Below are 26,928 nucleotides of genomic sequence, written 5' to 3'. Positions count from 1 at the left end.
GGAGAGAGTTCTATTATTTGCTCTATTCACCTTGTCAATACTGTATTTTCACTCATTCATTCATCCATTAAGGTTTCATCAAATGCCCAGTGCTGTCATATGTTATGATCAGTGCAGTATCTTCTCCAAACACATGTGAGATGCTGCTCAGCTGCAGAGAATGTCTTAAGAAATTTCTTCCTGGGGTGTGGAGGAAGGCCCAGGTGCAATGTAAGGAAAAGAGCGCAGTCATAATAGTTGGCAGTCATGGGAGACTGGGTGGGAGTGGGGAAAAATAGCTGAAGGTACAGCTGAGCTCTCTGGTATATATGTGGCAATACTACCCCTCATCACAGTGTCCCTCAGACCCCCCACAGTCTCTCACAACTATGTTCTAGACCTATCTTTCATAGGTCTAGAACATAATTTGCCTTCCCTGTGACTGTACCTCAACTTTCCACAATGTTATATATCACACTGAACATTATAACTGATACCGAGGAGTGATGTCTGGTGGCTTATGTTTATGGGAGAGCTATAGTTCATTTATCACTTTTGATTTTCCTCCATTCTTTGTGGATGGAGTGGGGCTATGAATCACCTTGCCCTGCCTCTGTCTCTGTACCCAGAGTGGACACATCTCAGGCTGAGACAGTTTAGAATTTCCAATTATCTGCACCACTGCAACAATAGTAATTCTTCTAAGGGTTGGCATAGGACCCAGGTAGGGCCAAGCTAAGTCTATTGCTAAATTGTTTATGGACACTAGAAGAAAAGAATGCATTTCTTCCACCCTATATCTATGCAGTATATCTAGGTTAGGGTGACATGAATCTGAGAGTTCAAAATGCATACCATGAGGAAAAAAGAGAATCAGAGTTTTGGAGAAAGATTCCAGAGTGTATCATTTGGACATTGTGAATTCAGCTGTGCCTGAAGCCTCCAAAAATCCAGCTGAGTCAATAACATCATTCACTTTACTTAAGCTAATTTGAGTACGAATCCTGTCACTTGAAGCCAAGTGTTTTCAACATACTTACATAGCTATATAGTTAGCTGGGGGCAACTCATTCCTAAGATCACAAAGGGTGGAAAATGGAGCGGATAGTGACCTCACATGAACTATATCATGTCATACTTAGAATCCAGAATGGCCCATACAAGTCTAAGAAGCAGGTGTCAGCTCAGCCACTGATCTGGTTGTATGCTTTGTCCCATTTGTTAGTGTTCAAATAGTTCCTTTGACTTTCTAGTACACTTAGGGAATAAAAATTGTTACCTATCTGGAAGAACATGTCCTAGCACATTACAAGGATTGCCTGACCAGACATCAGTTTTTTTAATATTTATTTTTTAGTTGGACACAATATCTTTATTTATTTATTTTTATGTGGTGCTGAGGATCAAACCCAGGGCCTCACATGTACTAGGCAAGCACTCTACGACTGAGCCACAACCCCAGCCCCAGACCTCAGATTTAAATCCTCCACCACCAACGTATTCTTCAACTGACGCATTTTTCACTTTGTCATACAGGATCTGTATTAGAGTCTGCCTTAATGTTGACCATGCATGATAAACAAGAAATAGGAAGCAAGAGAGTTCGAAAGTCTTCCCAAAAATAAACAGTAGTGATATGGAAGAGGTGGAACATCAAGCCCTGAGTTCAAGGCCTTAAACAAAAGGTGGTGCTGCTCCTTACAGGCAATCCATGGATTTACAAACTGCAATAATTTGGGTTCTTTCTTACATTGCACCTACTTTTCATCCAAGCAGTGATATTAATACCATGCAGCTTTCAAAGATCCCAAACATAATAAGGAAAAAGGGCACTCAGAAGAAAGAGGCAATACACCAGCAGGTAAAAATGTATTCCTCATTTCTGGGTTAGCAAACTTACAAGGAAATGTTGACTTGGGGGCTGGGGATGTGGCTCAAGCGGTAGCGCGCTCGCCTAGCATGCGTTCAGCCCGGGTTCGATCCTCAGCACCACATACAAAGAAAGATGTTGTGTCCGCTGAAAACTAAAAAATAAATATTGAAAAAAAAAAGAAATGTTGACTTGGCTTTTGGCTGGCTGCTGAACCCGTGGCTTGGATCCTAGCTTCTCTGAGATTGCCTTACTTCTTTTAATAAAGACAGGCAGTGCACAGTTTACAAGGACTTAGGTCTTCTGAGCCTCCATTTGGTCATGGGTAAGGTGAGACCCATGAGAAAGCCAGGGTCTCCTAATTCATCTATGCAGGACATGGAAAAGGAGCACTGTGACAGGCACTAGGAATGCAAAACCAGGAACAAAGAAAATAAGCCAGAGTCCCTCACTGAGGGAAAGGACATGAAGATGAACATTAGCTAACACACATACAAGGGCACTTGCAATCCACAACCTAACGTAGGTGAAGTGGGATTGCAACTGTGCTTCAAATGTTTTGTGAAAGCAGTTGTAGTGACCAGATACACCCCTTCAGTCAGCCCAGAGTCTATCATTACCAAACAAACTTCTTCTTCACCAATAATGGTCACGTGGGAAAACATGTCACACTAGTGTGATGCATTATTTTTGCCAGAATTGGAATGAATGGGTCTGGGTGGTTTAGGCCTTTCTGAAAGTCACTAGTTACAAATTGGCCTGCCTCTGAATCTCATGATGGACTCAGTAAAACAGATGGGAAGTGCCCCGTCCAGAGTTTCTCATTCCTTGCTGACATTTTGATAACTGATGCTTATGCTCTGGGAATGGGGACTGCACCTTCAGAATCTCTGATGTGGGTTCATGTAAAATAAAACAAGCAAAAGAAAAACAAAACAAAACACCAAACAAACAGATAAACAAAACAGGGCAAGGTAAGCAGACCTGAGTAGCAGGGATGGAGCTGATTCCAGAATGATTTCCATCTCAGCTGCTCTCATAGATTTCCATGTGCAGCAGGTCCTGGGGTATGTTGCTGGTGAAGGGTGGCATAGAAAGAGCAAGATCAGGAAAAAATGTGCTTCTGTGCTCTTGGGGCCCTGGGGCCTTTAAAATCGGCTCTCTGAAACCCCACTCAGGCTTCTTTTTCCCACCTGGGCCTCTTCCCCTCAGTGACCTCACTTTCCTGAGGCCAGCATCCCAAAAGGCAGACTGCAGCCACTGCCTGGCTATGACTAGAGCCACAGGGGGAAGGGCTGTCAACTGGCATTCAGTCTTTGAGGACATACAGGACTCACACTGTATGTCCAATCTCCTCCAGGGACCTGGCCTCCCTCCTGGTTTCCCTTCATTGACACCAAATCCAGACATATACCCTGCAGGCCAGCCTTCTGGGATCCCACACAATAGGAGCAGATGGGGCTCTCAGAACTCTGAGGCTCCACCCAGGCAGGATCCCAAGCAAGTGATGACCTTTTGTCACTAAAACCCATGCTGCTGGAAATATACTGGTGCAACTTTATATCCCATAGTTTTGTGTCTGTTGGTGGGAAAAACCCCTGGAAATCTGTGCAAAAGGCATTCCTGGAGTCTACTGTGTACCAGGCTGGAAGTGATGAGCCCAGACTGCTCCCTGTCATCAAGAAGCTCAGAGACCAGCAGGGCACACAGACAGGTCACCAGCAGATTCAGCCTGGAGTGCATGGGGCTCCAGTGGGGAATGAAAGGGTACTTCCAGGGAGAAACATTGCCCAACAAATTGAAGTAATGCCCATCGATTCACTTCATTTCTGACTGGAGGCCACTGTACCTCATGTGTAGTACCAGGCATCAGATTTGACATGATAGGATGTTCAGTGAACATTGGGGGAAGGAGGAAATAGGCCTTCAGTTCTGACACTGAGACTACAATGCCAGGCAGGGCCCTGGGACTGTTTTCCCACTGTGTCTTCAGACTTGCTGTGTGAATTTGGGCCAATCAAGTCTCTTTCTGGCCTTTCTTCCTATATCAATGACATGGAAGGTAACTAAGTTGTGAGAGGTTAGGTTGGTGGATAAGGGTGTGGGATGTGGGCCAAACAATGGTTTGCATCCTGAATGCCCACCCCTGGCTCTGTGAGCTCCAACAGGTGACCTAAATGCACTCTGTCTTGGATTACTGCTGTGTAAAATGAGGCTGATTATAACAACAACCCCTAGGTTTGTCCACCACTCTTTGTGGACAGTATTCAATATGTAAAGAAATATCAAGTGCTTAGAACAGAGATTGGAGCACAGTGAAGTGAGAAGCATGTAAGTTCTATGTTCCATCTGAAAATGCAAGTTAACCTTCATCCCTGGAGCTTTGTATTCATTACTAGACCTGGAACAGTCTTCCCCTATAATTTCCCTTCTCTTCTGATTGCTGTTCAACCATCACCAAGAGAGGCCTTCCCTGATCCACCCTCTAAGGGAACAAAATTCTGTCCCTGTCTCTTCCATTTCTAAGATTTATTCCCCTCTCTATTAATTTTGCTTGACTTTATTTCCCACTTTACCATACCTGCTTACTCTATGTCTTCTCTAATAGGATCAAAGTAGACCAAAGGGAGAATTTTGTTTTTCTTTTCTTAAGTGCTACCTTCATTTTCCCTAGAAAAGTGTAGAGAACACATTAGTCATTAAAAGTCATGGGTTGACTACTTATTCATTGAAAAATTAGCTTCAATGGGATGCCTACTGTCATCATTCTCATTATACCACATAGACTTACAATCGGGACTGAGACCTTAAGTTCACACAAATTGACCTCTCTCTTTCTAAAATGATTCTGGGTGTGCAAGTGATGCACATGGCTGTGAAAATTATGTCTGAAATTTGAAATTCCAATACTCACATGATTCCAAGAGTGACAATTACTTTCTGTCACTTTGGGTTCAAATGAGTAAAATTTACAATCATACACGGTGTACAACTTAAATGTTCCTCAGGTACCAGTTCCACTTAATCACACATTTAAAATAATAGAAAAATTAAAACCATTTGATGTAAATGTTCTAAAAGCAAATGCAAAGAATACTCAGAAAATATCATGAGAATTTCGAGGGATGTCTCTCTACTTTGTAATAAAGAATCACTTGTGGTAAGGAAATGTTAACAGATCCTCAGAGATAATAAAGGTAAACCGATATATCCTTGCAATTTAGATTCATAATCTCTCATGGGAAACTAGCATGCAGAAATGAGCATTGATTCCCTCCCCCCACCCCTCATGCCCTGGATGCTACAAAGGGCATGTATCTCCTCTGCTAAGCATCGATCCTTGACCACATTCTCCTCTTTGGACCCTGCCAGGACCCACCTCAATTTTGACAATGGTAGGAAGACTTGAGGCTCTTTCCATCTGTCATTACACTCTGCCAGCTTATGGAGATGAGATGCTCTATATTTCCAGGGCCATTTTGATTGCATCTGATTGTCTCATTCTTAAAAGTACAATTTGCTCAATGTGTGGGAAAATGTGATCCGATTTTTATATCTTCACAAGTACTCATATGCCTACTTCCACAAATAAAAATAATATCAAGCAAAAAAACCCCTAGATTACAATGCTCATTTTTGGTATGATCTGGACCACTTACAACATACATATGCATAGCATATAAATGGGGAGTCAATGTATAACAACGCATACAGTGAAAATTTGTAATGGTGAGATAATATGTGACTTTCTTTGCTTCCAGAGATTGTTTGAGTGTACATGTTGGCATTTACGAAGATCAACAAATACTTAATAAGAATTAACCTTTTTCAGATGACTTTTCTATATATTTGGTTTAGAAAAGTAGTTATGTTTGTTAGAACTGCTTCTCACCACTCCTTTCCCACCAGGCCCAATCCCATTCCCACGGGAATTAGCTGATCTCTCTCTCTCTCTCTCTCTCTCTCTCTCTCTCTCACACACACACACACACACACACACACACACACACACAGAAATGGGCACATACACAAAAATTCTTTTGCTCCAAACACACTCACACACTAATTTGAGAATTTTCTGAGGTAGTACCCTGTCTAACCACTAGCATGACAATGAACAGAGATGTGATATTTGGTGGGTCACCACTATGGAAAGATTGTCATTCCCCTGCCCCAGGAAAATGGATCCCTAGGAACAGAGTGTCCCTTAGGGTCAAAGTTTGAAAGCGGAAGGTTCAAATTTCCTTTGCTATATCTCTATTGCCTTGAAAATGGTTCTGAATTTGGTAAAGGGGTGTACCCTGGTTCTGACCCTGAAAAACCTATTTGCATCTCAGTTATTTTCTCCACCATGCTCACATAATAATAATTCCTACTTCTTGGTTTATTTGGGGTACATAAATCTCCAAACTGACATCCTCCACATTCTTACCAGAGGTGCATATTATCACATACAGAATTTGTTTGTTTAATAACAACCATGACAAAAAAGGGATACCTATTTAGAGCAAAATATGGTTGATTAACAAGCGAGGAAGACATTCCCCTCTCTCGTTATTTGTTGTTTCTCACTGTGGGGCACCATTTGCTTTTATCTGTGAGCATCTACAATTGGAAGGACACCTAAAAGTACCTGTGGACTGATAATTCACAGGTATTTTTCGTATTTCTCTTCTATTGTTCCCACGGACATGACCATTTCTCACGTCTTCCCTTTCTCATTTCTTGCCCCCACGTGCCTCACTAATCCAAGTGTTCCTTTCCTTATTTTTAACATTTGATTCTGGAAAATTTCAAACACATAAAAGCAGAAGGTATAGTACAATGCATCCTAAGTACCCATTAAATTCAAGAGTCATCAACCTCAACAATCATTAACTTTCAATTGTTGTTTCATCTATGCCCCATCATGCTTTCTTCCTTTTTTCTTTTTTCCCTCAGGAGTACTGAGAAGCCAAGTATACCCATCAAGTCATTACCTCCAGGAATACACTGTAACAGATAAGGACCCTTTTTTTTTAACATTATCACAGTACCATATCATGACCACAAAAATGACCAAGAGTGACTCAACATCACCTACAGTCACTACCGTTTCCATCTCCCCAGTTGTCTCATGAAAGAGTGCTACAGGACCAGAAAAACTGCGCATTTCATGTGGTTGCTAAGTCTCTTAGAGCTTCAAGCGATTGTATGGCTGTGTTCAAGAAAATATGACCTGCTCACCTTTGCTAGGACTGAAGAAACAAAGGGATCTCGGCTTATAAGTCCAGGTGGAGGGTTAATGGGCGTCCCAGTTTCCCTGGTCCTTGGTCCAGAGGTTTGCGCCTAGGAGCTTTTGGATGATCCTTTCCTTCTTTTTCCAACTTAAAAAATTTACTTTACAGCTGGGGATGTAGCTCAGTGGTAGAGTGTTTGCTCATCAAGTGTGAGGCCCTGGGTTTGATCCCCAGCATTGCTGATAAGTTTTACTTTAACATGTCTCATGTGGAAATAATTTTTAATAGATGAGTAAGTAGAAACAAAGACTCTCACTGAGACCACAGCCTCCATGGCTTCAATTGTCACTGTAGGATGGTTACATATTCTGCATTGCATTCGTAGGAATCAGGGGCCATCTCTCCCCAACAATTTTTCACTCAAATACATCCACATCAGTGTTAATAACTCAGTTAGTTACTCTCCCTCCTGACCACTAAGTGTACCAGGTCTGTGGTAAATCTTGGCAGGCTCCCTTGGAGAAGTTGCTCTCCTCTACCCAAGGGTAAAGATTCACAAATAGATTGTCTCTTTGTGCACCCTTGGGAGCAAAAGAGTCACTGAACCCTCACCTCCAATTTCTGCAGAAATGGGAGCCCCTTTGACCCACACCATTCAGGTCTTTCTAGGTTTTCCAGGGAATAGCAGTAAAAGTTGCCACCAGGCTACAGATATCACTGTCCAGTCTGGAGCTTACTGCCTCCACTCTTGCTTTACATTCAAGCTGGGAGCAACCCTGCATTGGACTTTCTCATCTAAGTGGGATGTGTTCAGGTCCCAGAGGCCAGTGATGATCTCGCTGTGTGCGCTTATTCAAGATTCGGTGATTTCCAAAACCAAAAGCAAAGTTGTAGGGTGGGATTCTGTTTCAAAGTACTGGAGGGTAGCATCTGTCATTCTTTTGTAATGAACCTTTAGCCTTCCAGAAGCCCCAAAGTCCCCAGGTTGGTGTGAAGATTATATGTCTCCTTGAGAAGAAGAGTGACCTTTAGTATTGGAATTATGTCTGAGAGTTAGATATAAGGAGTAACATGAAATGATTTCTTCCCCATAAGAAGTCTTAGAAAAAGACAGGGAAAACGGCAGGAGAGGAAGGTTTGGATTATATGGGCATGAGTGATCTTACACCATTTCCTGAAAAATCCTGTGAGTGGAGACATAAGATGGATGGGAAAGTGGATTATAGACAGAGCATTGCCACCAACACTGGACCTATCTTGACTGTTGAAAGATGAAGGATTTATTGCAGTCTGCATGAAGACATGCCTCACAGAGTGGATTTGGAGCATGGGCTCCATGTCTGCATTCCTGAGTCTTCCTCAGCTCTCATTTTGCTTCAGGAGAGATTAAGAATACCTCACTCTCCTCATGGAAGAGTTCAGAAGGCAGCTGCATGATTGCTGCCAAGCACAACCCAGTCACCCTAATTTGAGGAGAAGGGATCTTGGAACATACTCTCTATAAAAGGGTGGTGCACGCATACAGGGAGGGCACAAAGAGCCATTAAAGTAAGAGAGGGAAATACTAGAAATTCTATGCATATTTATTTTAATCACATCCTTTCAAATCCAATTTTGGCATGTACTCTTTACTGAGAAATACATATTAATAAAGTTTCACCAGGGTAGACTTTGTAAATAAATCTACATATACTGGAGTCATGTGATCCACAACTTTGCTTACTGGTGCATTTGTTAGTAACAAACTTCCACAAGTGTAATAGCTGAAAAGAACAGATATGTGTTCTCTCCCCCACCCCCACCTGTGTGTGTGTATGTGTGTGTGTGTGTGTGTGTGTGTGTGTGTGTGTATGCCTGTGCTCCAGGGGCTGAAATTGAGAGCAGGTGCTGGCAGGACCATGCTGTCTCTGAAGGCTCCAGGAGAGAAATCTTTCTGGCTTTTGTACGTTCTGGTGGTCACAGAAATCCTTGGTGTTCCTTGGCTTGTGCAGGCCTCACTCTAATCACTGCTTGTACCTTAACATGGTGTTCTCCTCTCTGTTTGTCTCTGAGTCTGTGTATTCTTTCTCTTGTAACTTCCACAGGGGCTTCCCTATACCAGTATAGCCTCATCAAAATGGATTACATCTGCAAAGACCTACTTTCCAAACTGAAAACACCTCCTGAGCTTCTAGGTAGATGAGAGATGTGGAAGGAACTATTCAACCCAGTATAATGTCTGGTGAAAAATGATTATATTCCTATGGCAACTGTCACATGGGGCATGCATACTGCAGTCAACTTTGAGTTACAAGAGAATCTCAGTGGGAATCCATAATTTTAGAAAGAGCACAGTTCAGTAAGAAAGCAGTATTCAAGTTGCAGAGCCCCATCAGGAGAATCTGAGAGGATTACTCAGACCCCGGGCCCCCTGCAGTTCCTCCATGGTATCACTTAAGTTGCATACCTCCCTCCCATCCCCAGACATCATTTTGTGGAGGGACAATGGGAAGTAAGTAGAACTTGGAAGGGCCACAACAGTTGCTTAAAATTTGGCATCCAAACTGGAAGAATTTTAATGATAAAATTGTAACTGGTCACCACCTCCTCATGCCTAGTACCCATAGGAGCAGATACTCTAACAGTAAGTTTATTTTGAAAAACAAATAAGTTTCTTTATATGTGCAGGACAGTATGTGCTGTATTAAACTTTGCACTTTCAATAGCAGATGCTCTGTGTCTGTGTCGCTGTGCATCTCTTCAAATTTATGGCTTCTATACCCCTCTTGTGGTTTGGAACTGCACCTAAATACTGACATGTTCCATATCAGAATTTTGGATCAGCTCACAGATAGTGGAAGGCAGGGTCATTTAACTTTTAATGGCTAAGTAGATCTTTTGGACTGAGAGAGAGACCCAATTTCAAAACTCAGTTCTGCTATTTAATATGGACCTCACATAGCCATGGATGAATTACCTAAGGTGTCTGAATCCCAGTTTCCTTGCCTGGGAGCAATGTGGGATTATGTAATCTACTGCTTGCAGTTGTGCTGAGGCTGAAGTTGATTAATAGAAATAAATGTCCAGAGCAGAGTGGGTGCTCAATAAACATAAGCCCTAGATCTGGTTTTCATCCCTGTCTTTCTCTATTCAGGAATCTGCCCCCAGGTTCAGAGGGAGAACCCTGTAGCACCTTCAGTGCATCCTAGCACAAACTTTTCAGACTGTGTAATTGCAGAAGACAGCCTTAGCTATCTTGAAGCACACCTCCGGAGCTTCAGTGGTCTTGGTTTTGAAGAATACTTCTGTATCCCTCAGTCAAAATGGGAAGAATAAGGTTCTGCCATCTGCTAGTTTCTTTGTGTGAGTACCTCACTCACCTGAAATTGTCCACAATCACCACCATTGACATCCTCATCGCTACATGCTAAAAATTCTGTTCATGGGCCCTTCGTAATTATTGTCTGTGTAGTGTGCACAGGGTACTGCTCTATGCGTTTGGGACCCATCAGTGAACAAAGTGGAAAAAACCAGTGGAATTTTGATCCCTTGGTGTTTACATTCTAGTAAAATGAGGGTGATAGTACAGATTCTTGGACTGACCCGCCTGGCAGCCCACTCTGCTGTCTTTCCGGAGAAACCAGGCAGGACATAACAGCCTTTGTTTCCACATTAGCAGCAATGGGGCCAGCTCTATAGTGCTCCCCTATCTATTATTGTGTTTGGGAATAAGAATCGGCATATGTGCTTAACACCCTGTGCACTGTACAAGGCAGTTTCACACACTGTATCTCATTTAACTTCCCAGCCATGCTGTTGAGTAAATGTTATATTGCCATATCTGTTCTTCAGTTGAGGATGCTGAGAGTCAAAGGCCTGAAAGGCTTTTTCCATTGTCACACATTCAAGCCGACCTGGGGAAGTCACACCTTTGACTTCAGATCCCATACTTTGCCCCTGGGGTGAAAGTCGTACAGGAAACTCAACCCACGAGGCCCATGAAAATGACTGATCATAAACCATCCTCTACAGAGTGAATGTGTGTATGTGTGTGTATGTGTGTGTGTGTGTGTGTGTGTGTGTGTGTGTGTGACTGTGGGCATGCTCGCAGTCACAGAAGGAAAGAGTGTTTATTGAAGAATTAAAGCAATTGCCTGGGTGTGATCTGTGATGTTTCCACAACCAGGAACTTGGTACCTTCAATGGTGGCCTAGTGGTTGATGGATTGTCCAAGTCCTCTCTTCCCAAGTACAACAATATCTGACCAAAAGTTCTTTCTCATTTTTTAATTTTAAAAGTCTGTATTTAGTTTTTCGTATTACAGAATGATCATTATGCATAGCATTTGTGTTCATTTTAACAAAATTAGACATACAAGGAATTTGATTTCAATTCCATTCTCCCTGCCCTATTGCTCCCCTCCTCCATCCCATTTTTTTCCTCTCAAACTCTCCAGATCTTCTTTGCAGTCCTATACTTTTTTGCATTTGATTGATCGTTTCTACATATACATGAAGCTGAGTTTCCCTGAGGTACATTCATACATGTATATAAAATGATTTGGTTAAATTCGTTCCATATTCCTTTCCCCTTCCCTTCATCCTCCCTCCTTCTTGTTTTTCTGTTTCTCAACTGAACTTCTCACATCTTAATGATATCCAATCTCCTCCCACCACCTTCGTTCCCTTATTTTCCTCAAACTTCCACATATGAGAGAAAACATTCTAACATTCATTTTCTGAGTAGGTCTTATTTCACTTCATAAGATTTTCTCCATTTCCGTCCATTTGCTGGCAAATGCAGTTATTTTTTTCTTCGTTTGGGATGAGTAAATTTCTGTGTGTGTGTGTGTGTGTGTGTGTATATATATATATATATATATCCCTATTTTCTTAATCCATTCATCTGTTGATAGGTATCTAGGCTGGTTCCATAATTTGGCTATTATGAATTGAGCTGCTATAAATATTGATGTGTATGTATCACAAGAGTATGCTGCTTTTAAAATTTTCAATATATGCAGAGGAAGGGGATAGCTGGGTCATAAGGTGGTCCCATTCCTAGTTTGTGTGTGTGTGTGTGTGTGTGTGTGTGTGAAATGTGTGCACTGTTTTCCAGAGTGGTGGTATTAATTTCCAGTCAAACCAACAACATATGTGTGTGCCCAAAAGGGCTTACTCTTGTGCTGAATTCTCCTTGGCAGCAAAGTGCATATTTGTGGTACATGGGACTGGGAAAGAGAGTCGTTTTCTATTGATACCCACAGTAATTGGTGAGCACCCTCTGTAGTTGGCTAGAATGTGATTGGGCTTGGAGAAGGAACTCACAGCAGCCAGTCCAAACTTGCTTCTCTCTCCCAGGAGGTGAATGTGGCATCCCCTGAGTTGCCCACCACCAATGCCATCCAAAATCCACAAGCACAGTACCTGGTAGACTGGAATGGAAGGAGAGGACTACTTGTAGTCCGTGGGTTCTGGGCATGATAAACCCAGTGCCCCAGTGCAGCACTCTCATTTCCCTAGGGCTTTCCCATCTCCACTTTGGTGTCAACTGCACTGATAGAACCGTTTCCAACATCCATTTGGAATGTATACATGTGGGTAGACTGTGGGGCCACTTTGAGGGAAACCCTATTGTAGACCTTGAATTGGGTTGCTGGGGCTCTAGGGACAAGTCCTTCCACCCTCTTCCTGCACCATGTTCTGACAGCTTTCTTAACACTAATCCTTTGGAGGCATTGTTCAAAATCAATTTCTGCTCTTGCTCTCACATTAGCTCCTCAGGAGTCCACCCCCTCCTTGTGTGAACTGGAGAGGCACAGGTGTCCTATTTGGGTCTTTGGCTGGGGAGGGGAGGATAGGGCAACATGGTTTTCCAGGTCCTTGACCCACAGAGTTGACCTGAGCGTCCCACTCCAACCTCTGGGGCTCTTGTACCCCTCCTTGTGGGAGTCTATAGAGAGAGTGCAGAGGGCTTTGTGAGGCATTGGTCACATGGTGTGAGGAGGAGTCCATTCCTCCTCTGCTGACACCATGAACTGACTGACTAGAGATGTGCCTGGAGCCCTTGGATGAACAGAGACCGATATGATTTCTTTAGAAGGTTCCAGTGTTGTTGTTGTTGTTGTTTTAATTACAGGATCCAAGCCTCATATCAGAGTCCAGCATGAAGATGACTGAGCTTCTAGATGATCGGTCTGATTTTACAGAGATCCAAGGAGTAAAGTGACCTGTTAGCCTTCCTGGGACATCATAAGAAATATTTCCTAATTTATGTGTTTATTTGTTTTTACTTTTTGGTACTGGTAATCAATTTTACCTACGGGTACTTTACCACCAAGCTACACCCCAATTACATTTTACACTTTGCAATATTTTTGAGACAGGGTCTTGCTATGTTGCTCAGAGTCTCACTAAGCTCCTGAGGTTGCCTCAGTCCTCCTGCCTTAGCATCCAGATTTACTGGGATTTGAGGCATGCCCCACCACGCCTGGCTCTTAGGAAATCTTCATTGTGATTGCAGCTTCACATCAGAGGTTGGATCCCAACCCCCTGACACCCCACCCCGGCCTCACTCCCGCTCTCATTCCTCTCCTCCCCAGATATGTGGAAGCCAGCTTACATGCTAACATCTTCTTCATTGTCTTGCAGTTTCTATTCCTTTATCCTCCTTGCACACATGCACTTTGCTTCTTTCTGAGGTGGGATTCCTGAGACCATTGTTCCAAGGGAACAACAGAAATGCCTGCTCTCTTTCTGCAGCTACATTCCAAGAGGCCCTTTCCAGGAGGGAAGAGAGGCCTTACAGCTGGGAGAGGAAGCAGGGAGCATTGAAGAGAAGGCACTGAGAAGCAGAGAAGCAGGGGCCATGACTGGCCTTTGGAGCTGTCTAGGCTGGGCGCCAGGACCTGGGTTCTTCTGGGTCCCAGATCTCAAGGGAAGCTTGTAACACCACTGACTCCTCATAACTGCTGCTCAGAGCATAGAGTCCTATTTTGCTCAGATTGGAGTATCCCTTTCTTCCCTCACTGAGAATGTGGGCAGTTTTGTGTGTGTGTGTGTGTGTGTGTGTGTGTGTGTGTTTCTATTCAACAGAGAGAGAGAGAAAGAGAGAGACTGAGAAAGATAGGAGCGACAGCATGCCTACCAGATCATTGGTGTCACATCTGTGCCTTCTAGGCCTGGGAAAGACAGAAAAAAACAGAGGCTCAGATATGCATCTTTAACCTTCTTTCCCTCTTAAAGTAGAGATTGGTTTGTTATTCATAATTAGCTTCTTCTCAAGTGTGTGTGTGTGTATGTGTGTGTATGTGTGTATGTGTGTGTACCCATTTATACATTATGTACACTTACATGTAAGTGTGTTTGTATCAGTGAGTGTACCAGTGTCTTCAGGGTGTGTTAGCCTCCTAGTATGTGCTCATATATGCATTTATGCCTGTTTCTGGGATTTTTTAATAAATATTTTCTATTGTAGATGGACATAATAACTTTATTTTATTTAAGTCGTGCTGAGGATCAAACTACATGCTAGGCAAGCGCTCTACAACTGAGCCACATCCCCGCTACCTGTTTCTGGGATTTTTAAATGCCTGGATATTCCTCTATCCTTGTGCATGCATAGGAATTTATTAGTGGGCTTGGGTTTGCTGTGTGTGACTAACGGACGCCTGTACATTTATGTATGTGATTTTGGTGATTATATGTGTCACTCCTGTTTGTGGGGTGCATGTACTGTAACCAATTGGTGAGTGTGTGTGTGTGTGTGTGTGTGTGTGTGTGTGCTTGCACTTTGGTATGTGTCTGGTTGGAAATGCAAATCTACAAACACACAGGAGAAATTGAGGTTGGGGTGGTGTCCTATCTACAAGTGCCTGGGTATGTGAGAGGTGAGTGTTGCTGAGTTTGGGGATATATGTGTGCACCTTTAGAGAGGTCAGTGTATTACTGTATGACTTGGGAGGCAAAGTGGGGTTGTGAACTTCAGGGAGAAGGGATTCAATGTCTCTTCTCTGCCCTGTCACTTTTTGGGGTCAAAGACATGCCTGTGAGCACCATTCAGCCAATGGGATGAGGATGAGAACTAAGGTTTGTTCAATCAGAATGGGAGGCAGGAGGCTGGGAGGGTGAGATGAGTTTATGCAAATACGAGTCATGAGACAAGGTCCTAGGTTAGGGAGCCCAGAGCCACATGTTCAGGAGCGGTGGTGAGGTGGCTAGAATGACTCATGGCACCCTGGCTTCTGGGACCTGCCCCAGGGACTGTGGCCCAGATGAAAGGCCAGCCATGGTTGGTGGACAACAGGAACATAGGCTTTGGCCAACGTGTAGGGGAATGTGGGGAAGAAGGTGTGTGCTGCCACAGAGCAGAAAGGAAACAATTTCAGAGGGAAAGGAGACCCTGAGGTGCTGGACTGCAGTGCCACCTCCCTCTTACCTCAGCCCGATTGTTCAACACAGATTATGTTGATCTGTACCAAGCCCTGAGGTCTGTGGGGCTGAGATATTCACTAACCAGGGTCAATTTGTGGGCTGACTTTGGTCCTCAGCCTTGCGACTAAGAGCAGTTTTATCCTGAAGTTCGTGGGGTCCTATTTTGCTCAGTTTGGAGTATTCCTTTTCCCTCATTATGGCCTACCGAAGCAAATAATGATCATGTCCTGTATGAGTTAAAGAGAGTAGTGATTCTCTTCATATCATGTATGTAGATGTAAGTCTTTGAGCAGCCTGAACATCTGACTTGTCCCATGTGGACACAGCAGGGGCAGCTGTGATAACCATTCCCTCCCCACCTAGGCAGGTCTCTCTCAGCAACACATGAACCTGGGAGTGTGAGAGCACAAGCATGTGTGTGTGTGTGTGTGTGTGTGTGTGTGTGTGTGTGTGCCTGTGTCTGTGTTTAAGGGAGAGAGAGAGAGAGAGAGAGAGAGAGAGAGAGAGAGAGAGAGAGAAATTCTATGTGTGCATATGTGCTCCTCTAACTGCCTGGACCAGGGTTTCTGCTTCCATCTTTTCTCCATCCTCTGGTTTTGAAAACATCCTCCATCTTCACTTTTCTAATATTTAAAATGGGGCTGACATGTTCTGGATAGGCAGAATTAATATTGTTAAAATGGCCGTACTACCAAAAGTGGTATACTGATTTAATGCAATTCATCTGAAAATCACCATGACTTTCTTCATAGAAATAGAAAAAGATGTGAGGAAATTCATTTGGAAAAATAAGAGTCCCAGAATAGCCAAAGCAAAAAGAGTGAAGCAGGAGGCACCACAATACCAGACCTCAAAGGTGTGGGAGATCGTATTCCTCCTCTTTTTTGCCCTTTCTCTCATATTTCACCACAAGTAATCACAGCACAGGAACTGACACAAGTCATGTCAGTCTTGAGAGGTGACTATCCGAGAAGGGTTCCAGGGCACCCTTGGCCAGAGTCACAGGAGAGCACTCTGCCACAGGAGGGATCTCTGCCACTTTCCCCGTTTGCAAATGGCGAGACACCTTGGCCAGGCTGTCAGTTGTTGAGTGAGGGCAGGATCTGACCAGTCAAGGACTGACTGGGCCTGCTTTTCACTAGCTGTCCATGGGCTCAGCCATCCCCTCCTTCCCCTGTGTGAACACTTTTCCTGTTGGTGGCGAGCATTGCAAGCATACTGTCCACTTTTCCACAGAAGCCTGTTCTCTCAGCTTCAGTTGGCTCCACAGTGATTATTCTGTGTAATCTTGATTGAGCAGAGACCCTCTTTTATCCACGTGCCCTCACACGGATTTTCAAAGAAATTCCATAAGCTCTTTGATGTTTTGAACCATTGTGGCTTGTGACCCATGAGCCATGGAGTGTGAGCCTGTGTGCAGGACTCAGTCCATCTTCACCCTAATTGCCCTTCTGCATCTCCATCACTACTTCAAAAGCCTTTCCCTCAGAAAAGTGGTATTGCACCTTCATGCCAAAGGAAGGGTTAGAGGGCTCCTGGCCACTACCCACCTCCTAGAGGCCGCTGTTTGCCCAAGGAGAATCCATATTTCTCTTTCACCATCTGCTCTGCACCCGGTTGCTGAAGCCAAAGCCAAAGCCAAATACTGGCCCCAAGGAGGATGTCACTGAAATTGTCATTTGGTCAAAGGCAGTTGCCCACTGTTTGCCACTTGGGTTTTATCCAATTTGCTCTGCTTAGGGGATGCCGAAGTCCTGCCCGCCCATTATATCTTCTGGATCCTTATACAGTGCCAGGGTGCAAGGTTACAGGGCCAGAAATGTTGTCCCTTGCTCGCTCCACTGTGGGAAAAGCCAGGACCTAGGATTTGAGGACTGATTAGGGTGTGCAGGGTGGTTAAGTTTCTCTAATAGGGAAGACACACCTGTCTTGGAAGGAATACTCTTTCCACATGTACACCTACCTCTCCAAGGATGCCTGCCTATACACCAACAATAAGTCAGAATAAAGGGGCTTTGACTGCTAATTCCCAAAGTGCATATTCACCTCGTTTTCTCACACCTCCTGACCCTTCCGTGACATGATCATTTTCACTATGACCCTGGGATTTGGTGGAGTCTGAAAGCATAAGACTTTCCCAAGGCTGGGTGAAGAAGCCACAGGTGTCCTGCTGGTGGTGCCTGTTCTTGTAACACAGCAGTGTGGGCTTCCAACTTGGCTGGCCCTCTGTTCAGGTGCTAGTCTGTCACTACCCAGCCATGTGACCCCACCATCTTGCTTGAGAGATCTGGCCTAGAGTTTCTGCCTTGGTTTCCTGTGCCTGGTGACAGGCATGTTGCTGTGCGGTGAATAAGTTAGAGATGCTGCATGTAGACAGCCATGCAAGTGTCTGGCATCATTGAGGCTCTCAGCAAATGCCAGCTGCTACTGTCCCTAGCCTTGGAAAGGTTTGTGCTTTCTCTCTCTCTGAGTTCCCTGAACAACTGGAGTGTTCTAGGACCCAGCAACCAGCTTCACAGTCATCCCTGCCACTAAAACTGCAGCTCTCCCACTCACTTCAGGGAAACTCTGCTGGGTTGAGGCCAGTTTAGTTTTCAGATTCCCAGAGCAAAAGACGCACAGCTTGGTGCCCTATGTGCACACAGTTCAAAACCCAGGGATTTCGTTCAACATCAGGATGTATATTCTCTTTGGCTTCTCTTGCTCACCACCTTCCAGAAGCCCCTTTGTCTGCCCCTCCCTCAGACCTGTCATTCATTTCTCAGCCAACCGGAAATCCCGCCCTCCTCTGCTGTTTACCTAATCAAAAGCTGTTTAACTCTTTGTAGTGCTAATGCAGTGTGCTGGGAAGACTGAACCAACTGGCAACTGGGGAATGAGCCTGGTGCTTTGAAGGCCTCCTCCCGGGGCTAGGGCAGATCACTCATCCTTTGTTTCCCAATCCCCTATGGAGCGTCCTGCCTGAGGCCTTTGGGATATCTATTTACTTGTTATTTATTTATCCACCTATTCATCCATTCACTTTTTTGGTGATTGAACCCAGGGGCACTTTACTACTGAGCTACATCCCCAGCCCCCCCCCCCCTTTTTCATTTTGAGGTAAGGCCTGGCTAAATTTTAGCTCAGGCTGGTCTGGAACTTGTGATCCTCTTGTCTCTGCCTGGGATTACAGGTGTGGCCACTGGGCCAGGCATCATCTCTCCATTACTGTGTAGCTGGAGTATACCCTCCCAGTCTTTCTCCCCTTAACTGTGGTACTGCTGGTCCTCTGCTTTAAGCTTCTTGGCCCACACTTGCCAATGACCTTTACTTGGCATTTGGACATTTATTCCCACCAGGGCCTAAGAATGCACAGATTCAGACAGGTTTGGGGAGGACATCATGTCTTTCTCTGAGCTAGCTCGTGGTTTCTGTACAATGGGAGGTGATCATACTGACCTGCTAGGAATAATACATGGCATGCCTCTGGCATAGAAGAGGTGCTCAACACATCTCTGCTCTCCAGGTTCTCCTACTTCCTAGCTGACTTTCCTGGAGCTAAGTGACCTCTGTGCATCCCCTCTGTAAAATGGGGAGAAGTTTAATTGAGTCTTCCCCACCCTCAAAGGACTGGAGACTGCAGCCCAAAACTTCCTATTCTTTCATTCTGAGTTTTTTTTTTTTGGGGGGGGGGCTTTCTATTTCTTTATTTTAGGACAGACCCCTTTTAAGTGCACTGGCAGGCAGAAGCAGAAAGCAGGATGACCTACAGGAAAGCCCTCTGGAATTTCAGAGAACAGACTTGGGGTCTTGTCTAGGATCTGAGGTTTGCAGCCTCTCTGTCATTAAGTAGGAACCTGTACCTCAGATTCCCAGCTTGTGTATCTCTGGGGATGCATTGGCAAACTTGGCTCTCTCAGAGCGGGAAACATGCCTTTTCATTTTCTGTGCCCAGTTTCTCTCACACTGCTGAAAACACAGAAGGCTCGCACTAGTTTCTTGCTTGCTGGATGAATTTGGAGCTGCTGAGGGTTCAAAGCTACTGCCTTTGTTTGAAGTCTCATGGTTCCAAAGGCTCATAACTCTGGGTCCCTGAGCCTTTACCCTGCACCCAGTGACTTGAGTTGGCACTCAGCTGGAAGCAGGGCAAGACTGCAGGTTGCCTGGCTACTCTGTTTTAAGACCACTGCTATGCTGAGACCCACAAGCCTAGGTTAGGCACCTGACACCCATGCTCTCTATTGGGGAACTTAGTTCACACACTGTCTAGTTCTTGGTGATAAAAGTTGTAAGCTCTGGAGGTGGTCAGAATTTCCTGGAGTGTTCTCTGCCTGTTGCTAGTGAGAATGGTCAAAGTGATTCCCACAAGCCCAGATTTGGTGTAGGGTGAGGCTGAGGATTCAGAAGCCCCTGTGGTGGAATGGATAAGAGCTTTGAGCTCCTTGAGCTCACCAGGTGAGAGTGCAAAATCTCCTGGGGGTGTGAAGATACCCCATCCCTCTTGACTTAGTACACCATGGGCTATCCTGACATGGTGTCACTTGGAAATGCTAATTCTACCTTACCCCTTGGAGAGATGTGCTTGAGCACTCATACACACACACACACACACACACACACACACATTCTAAACAATGTGGGCACCACACCAAACTGTAGTACCTGAGAGAAATTTAAGTTTACCTTTAAGAGATGCTACAGGTTTTCCTCTAAAATCCGAGTAACTCTGCTGTTTTAGAGCTTTTCTCCACATTATTCCAGGTTCATCCTTTTTGTTAGTCACTTTATTATCATTAGTTTAAATTCAGCCATAACAGCCACCTTTGAGGCTCTGGTTCTTCCTCCTTCTTCCTTTGCCTCATTTCTTGTTCTCTGCTTTCCCTTTGATAGACCCTTAACAGTTCAGTGTATACCTTGATATTCTTCCAGTGTCCCTGCTACCTCAGTTTCTCTATAATTACTTCCTCCTCATCTCTAGTACTATTTTCAGAGATCAGATTGCCATCTAATCAAGAATTTTCTTATAGTCCCTTCATTTTTATTTCAGTAGTATCCCATGGTTGTCCTTTTCTCCCCTGCCACCACTCCTCCACTCTTTCCCCTCCTCTAATAATTTAAGTGTATTTTCTATTTCCACAGCACAGCACGTCCCTTTCTCTTTGACAGTGCCCCTCCCGGACACTGAATTAAGAATAGCCAATACAAGATAATTTCATAGTATATTCTGATGTCTCTTTCAATCCTCTCCTATCTTCTTTTGGAATCTCTTAATTTTTTAAGCATGTTGAGATATCCTCTTCTCTGTTCCACCCCCCCCCCCCAAATTGGTCACATAATGTTTTCCACATTTCCTAGTATCGCATGCTTTTTCTCTAGCACAGCACTGATGGAACTGCTAGTTTACATATTTCTCTCTCCCACACAATCTAGAACATTCATTGTAATGGGGCCTGCATATTACAGAGTATTCCCAGGGCCTATACTTGTTCCTCACATAACAGGTGGTCAATAAATGAACAAGGTGTGCTAGTTATTATGCTTTTATTTTTCTCTATATTCTGCAGTAACTAAGCAAAATCAGGGAAAATGTCAGTTTTCTTTACAAGACAACAGACACAAAGCGTTTCAGAATGGTCAGATATGAACAATTCCCTCACCTCCTCCCATTTTACTGGTTATTTCAAACTTTCAAAGAATAGCCCATTTCAATGATATAAATTCTGTACCACATCACAGAATATGATGGAACGACTTCATTTCATTAACGTTAGCAAGACTGTTATACTAAATCTTATCGACAGGAAAAAAAAAAAACAGAAAAAAAACTGTTCAATTATATATTTAAACATATTGTGATCCTTAATTAACAGTATTATAAAATGAATACAAGTTTACAATATCCAAAGCAAACACTCTATTTCGAAGTTAAACAATTAGCACTGATCACAAATACCAAATACAGTGCCCTCCCCCATTCACGTCATTTCAACTCCGGACCCAGGCCACTTACTCCTGGGGTATCTTGAACTCTCTTTTCCATTCCCTAGGGTCTACCTCAGATTTTCCTAGGGGGCAGAGTAACCTCTAGCACCTGAATTAAGTATAGCCTCAACCTCTGCATCGTCGTCCGAATCCCAATCATAATTACATGGCCAGTCCTTGGAGCATCGGTTACGAACCCTTGCCACAAAATGCATGACTTTCAGCTTGCTGGACTCCACGTGTGCTCGAGGGCCCCAGAAGAACTCGTACTCCACCGGACTGCTGCGGGGTACTGGCTTATAAATCAGGTACCCTCTGCGCACAAACTCTTCTGTAACGACCTTCTTCGGATCTCCAAAGATGCTATGCTGCCGCCCAGGCTGCATTCCTAACTTCCCCAGCACTTTCCACACCAGAGCCTCTTTTGCGCTGTTGCCCATGATGAAGATGAGGGCTAATATGGACATCAGGAGACTTTTCTTAGTGCCCTGAAAATTGCTCCGGGCTACCGAAGGCTTTTGCGCTAGGGCACTGCTAGAGGCTTCCTCGGGAGTGGTGGAGGCTTCCTCTGGAGTGCTTGGGTCTTCCTCCGGGCCGCTGAGGTCGTCTTCTGGGGTGCTCGGGACCACAGAAGCAGCCATTGGGGTCTCAGAGGCCTCTGAGGCCTGGATCTTGCGATTGTTGCGGTTCTCTTCTGCGGCCCTTGCATTACGGCGGCGCCGACTCTTCCTTCCCCGAGGCATGTCTCTTGCAAGGTGCTTAAAGCCTACACAGTCTTAGGGAAGGATGCCCGTAGCCTCTGTAGAAAGCAATTATCTCTATCCTAAGACGCAGCCGCGGCGGAAGCTACAAACGTCAATAGAGTCTTTGTAACAACAAACCAGACGTTTTCAGCCACAAAGCTCGTTCCCACGCAAGCTGACTTGCACTAGCAGTCGCTGCCGGTACTTGCCGCAGCTGCAAGCGCGCGAGAAAGCTCAGCAGAATCGACTCCACCCCCCCTGCCACGCACTCGCCGAACACCAAAGAGGAAGTGGGCCAGTCCTCCACAGGGACTTCCGCTAGCAGATAGGAAAAGGAGCTTGTTACGGCAGGGGTGGGACAAGGGTAGAAATGACGGCTAGGGATTGGTGGGGTTTGGGGTATGTACGGAGGAAAAGAATACCCAAACCATTCTGTATTCTTCAGTCCACTACAGACATTCCAAGATTGATTCGCTGGTTTTGGGGAAAGAGTGGGTCTCTATCCCATTCACACCGCACCAAAGGCCAGCTGGCGAGGGGGGAAGTCTGGGGGGGAAGGAGTTGTATTCTTGGAAGGAATCTTTTGACCCCAGCCCTCTTTTTTTTTTTTTTTTCTCTTGGCATATGCAGCGCATTCACTCACTCTCCCTGTTTTCAGAAAGCATTTATACTATACGTATCTAATTAATTCTTAGGCTCATCTAGGACCTGGATAATAATGTTATGGCTAAAGTGCTGGGCGATGAGAGGACATAGGAGTGCAAAGCCAGTAGTGTGAAAAAGGTGCAGAGCCTTTACAATGTTCTACGTTCTCAGGGGTTACTAAGCAGGGCAGTAAGAGGATCAGACCTCCATTTGTGCAGCCTCAAGGAGGGGCAGCCTATCTCCTGGCAGACCACATAGGAAGCAATTAAAATAAGATGCAAGAGGCATGAAAGTGAGCCTTGAGGCTGTTGCTATGGGGATGGAGACAGGCATTTTGAGGGTGACCACTGAAAGGCTTAGGAGACTATATGGAAATGGGGAATGGGGTGGGGGCAGGGGAGTGCAGGTTGGCTCCAAGGTTTCCAGGCTCCAGTCTCCCTGAGTACCTCATTTATTTTGCTTCTTTCAGAGCATACTCTGAACTTTGCTCACTTGTTTTCTCTGCCTAAATCACCTTCTCTCTCTTCTCCAACTATCTGAATTCCATCTGCCTGCTCAGAGGCATCTTTCTCCCTGAAGCTTATCTTGGTTGGTCTAAAAGGGTATTGAGCCAGTTTTTGCTGCCCTGAGGCAGGCCCTAGAGCTAGCATTTTGATTTTTTTTTTCTCATGTCATTGCAGGTATTAGCTTGCTCAAGTCACTTTACTTCTCGAGGCTGTTTTCTCACCTGAAAAATGGAGGTGAAGTACTGGCTTCATAGGATTGTATGAATGAAAAGCCTTTTTCACATAGCAGGCACAGACAGAGCAGGCCTCTCAAGGTGTTGAAGCAGTGTTGAGAGTGTGGCATTTAATAAATTCATGTTGAAAGAATACATGATGTTAAAGTTCTTACATGTGTTCTTAACTCTTAAAAAAGGCAAGTGAATGTTTTTTTCCTGTTTGGCTGGAAGAGATTAAATGCTTGCTCAACAGAGGCTCAGTTTGTAGTCCCACTTGGGGAAAGGCCCTGTCTAGCCTATAGTCTTTGATATTTCTTGGCCTTTATTGGAGTTTGTGATATAGAATATGGCTGCATCTGGTGAATGAATTCTATATGATAGGCAATGTGTATCACTGGGAAAGCAGAATTGGCAGCCAAATTGTACCCAGCGAGGTCCAGACATCTGCACTTGTGTAGAAAGTGGGTGCTTCCGTTGGAGAAACAGGCATTGAATTCAAACCTAGGAACATGAGTTTTGACCCATTCTAAGTCACTTACATGTACTTTAACCTTGATAAGTTCACCTAATATCCATTCCTTTGATTTTTCTCTGTAGAAACAGAAAAGGCTGATCTCTCTAGCCTTGTTTGCCTGACTTATAAGTTTCTCTAGAAGTCTTACAGCACACACCAGAGGTTCTGGATTACAGTAGGTTCACCTGAGTTCAAGATTGATTGATTCATTCATTCATTTATTAATTCATTCCTTGTTGTATTTGAAATTCTTTATTCCTAGTATACTGCAAAATTGGGAATATTTTTTAAATTGTTTACCTATTCTAATTTGATAGCCTGGGAATGTAATAAGGTAAACTTATTCTCTTCCAAAAATTCACTTTCTTACTGAAAATTTATTTGTAGGCAATGTCTATTGAGACTTCCTGTTTGATAAATCTAGCCATATACATATTTGAGGTAGTGCATATCTGTTGCTTCACTCCTGCCCACAAACCAGCTGATTAAGCAGAGGGTGCCATTTCCCTGTCATGGCCTTCACCTGAGTGAACCTTTGCTCCAATACAAAACAAGGACAAAACAGCTCTTTTTTTCCATCCTGGATGGGTATCCTTATGTAATGTCTAGCCTAGGGCCTCAGCTCTAAAATCAGTTTCTCCAAAGATGTCATTAGGAACAGAGGTCATTGTGGGCTACTTGCAGTGTTTCCCAAAGCTTAATAGTCACATTTATGTAAGACAAGGCCAAAGAGGTTATTATTCAATAAACACAGTGTATTTAATAGTAAAAATATCACCAGATATGGTATTAGCAGGAGAAAATCATAAAGTCATATATTGAGACACTGGGGATCTGTTATCTGTTTTGAGGAAGTAGCACAGGAAGTAGAGAGGGCTTAACTAGTTTGTCCAGGAACATAGCTCTTATGATGTCAGTATTTAAACCCATATCATCAGTTTCATGAACTCTGGCTTCTGTAATCATACATCAAAGCTGCTCCATCCAATTCAGTGTATATTGGGTGGTTCAACGAGGTTTAACAGGGAAGAGAGTGTTTGTGTTCCCGTAAGATAGGAGCATAATGGAAAGAGAAGAGAAAAGGGACAGATGTAGGAAAAGCTGACCAGGATTTCCATGTTCAGGATTTCTACACTTTTCAAGCGGTGTCAAGTCCAGAATATTACTTATTCATTCTAAGCCCAAATTTCCCCCTCACAAATGGATAGATCATAGTGGTGTTATGAAAATTAAAGGGTAATGGCTTATGCAAGTTGTGGCAGACCTTCAGTCATCAAAGATGTGATGGCTTCCTGAAGGGGAACACTGAATTTTTATGCAGAATATCTGTATCCCAGTACCAGACCCTTTGCTCACTACACCATCTTCCTGAGCCTCTTGCTCTCCTTGCTTTATTTCTAAAATTATGCCACATAATCCATCTAGCCTTAGTCATAAAAAAGGATTTCCACAGTGTGTCCTATTGATCTAGAGAGAGGCAATAGTGCCTGATGCTTAAAGGCATGGACTTTGAAGGGAGATTGCTTAGGATCAACTCCATATTTGAACATACATGTTAATACATGTTAAGTGCTAAGAACAGCATTGTGTTTGCTGTATATGTTCATTACTAATAACTCTGAGCTGTTGAGTAGGTGTTTCCCTAAAGTGTTTCCAGTTATATAAAAAATTTAGCACTATACTCAGGATTCATTTTCAACATCCAAATTCCTTGGCTTTTTGTGGGGGAGGGTACTAGGGGTTGAACTCAGGGGCACTTGACCACTGAGCCACATCCCCAGCCCTCTTTTGTATTTTATTTAGAGACAGGGTCTCACTGAGTTGCTTAGCACCTCCCTTTTGCTGATGTTGGCTTTGAACTCGCAAACCTCCTGCCTCAGCCTCCCAATCCAATGGGATTACAGGTGTGTGCCACTGCACCTGGAACCTTGACGTTTTTATATTATCATTTTTTAATATTCTCATTGACTTCATATAACCTCTTTTCCCATAGTATCTATTTCAGAGTTAAATAGTATTAGCAGTAACAATGGCTATGTGCCAGACATTTTATTCATATAAGAATCATATTTAGGGGCTGGAGATGTGGCTCAAGTGGTAGCGCGCTTGCCTGGCTTGTGCAGGGCCCTGGGTTCAATCCTCAGCACCACATAAAAATAAAGATGTTGTGTCCACTGAAAACTAAAATAAATAAATAAATATTTAAAAAATTCTCTCTCTCTCAAAAGAATCATATTTACTGAACATCTATTACATGCTAGGCACTGGAGTTTTAAGGGTAAGGTCACAGTCTATTATTAGTATAGAGAAAAAATTTAAAAGTGGAGTATAACAGGTGCTGACTTTGATTAGGAGAATCTTAGATGAGGCATACTGACTTTTGGGTTTTCCAAGTAGAAACCCCTGGGAAATGAGCCTAACTTCATGTACCCAAGGAAGGCATATATGAGTAACTAAGTGAATGTTAGACTGAGAACTGAATGTTTAGTATGAGTTAAGTAGGAGAAGAGTGAAGAAAAGTGTTCCATACAAATATAGTAGAATGTTTGAGGACCTGAAAACCGAAATGAACACACACACACACACACAGGATTTTTAGTGATTGTAAACCACTTTCCCTAAGAGCCAAGTTTTATTTCCTTTATCAGTGTGATCTGAGGATTTTGAGGCACACTGTGTTAGTTTTTCATCACTGTGACCAAATTCCCTAAAAAGAACAACTTACCATAGAAGAGGAAAAGTTTACTTTGGCTTATGGTTTTCAGAGAATCAGTCCTTGGCCAGCCAGCTCCAAGGCTCTGGGCCTGAAGGGAGGCAGAACATCTTGGTGTAAGGATATGGCAGAGGAAAGCTGTTCACTGCATG

The 26,928-nt window shown here is 43.8% G+C and overlaps 1 protein-coding gene across 1 annotated transcript; it reads right to left on the bottom strand.

The window, feature by feature from the left end:
• Positions 1-20,982: 20,982 nt before the first annotated feature.
• On the bottom strand, positions 20,983-22,463 carry LOC124098042 (melanoma-associated antigen H1). Its single transcript, XM_046452602.2, has one exon. The coding sequence runs from the start codon at positions 22,181-22,183 to the stop codon at positions 21,524-21,526; it is 660 nt and encodes a 219-aa protein (XP_046308558.1). The 5' UTR covers positions 22,184-22,463; the 3' UTR covers positions 20,983-21,523.
• Positions 22,464-26,928: the final 4,465 nt, after the last annotated feature.

This window comes from Marmota monax, unplaced genomic scaffold, assembly GCF_021218885.2.
Source record: "Marmota monax isolate L192 unplaced genomic scaffold, Marmota_monax_Labrador192_F-V1.1 WCK01_AAM20220418_F8-fsc00223, whole genome shotgun sequence".
NCBI classification, from domain to species: Eukaryota; Metazoa; Chordata; class Mammalia; order Rodentia; family Sciuridae; genus Marmota; species Marmota monax.
This window is presented reverse-complemented; position numbering and strand designations above follow the sequence as displayed.

Excerpts from the sequence above, each read along its gene's own strand:
- LOC124098042 (XM_046452602.2), bottom strand. The coding sequence starts at position 22,183 with ATGCCTCGGGGAAGGAAGAGTCGGCGCCGCCGTAATGCAAGGGCCGCA.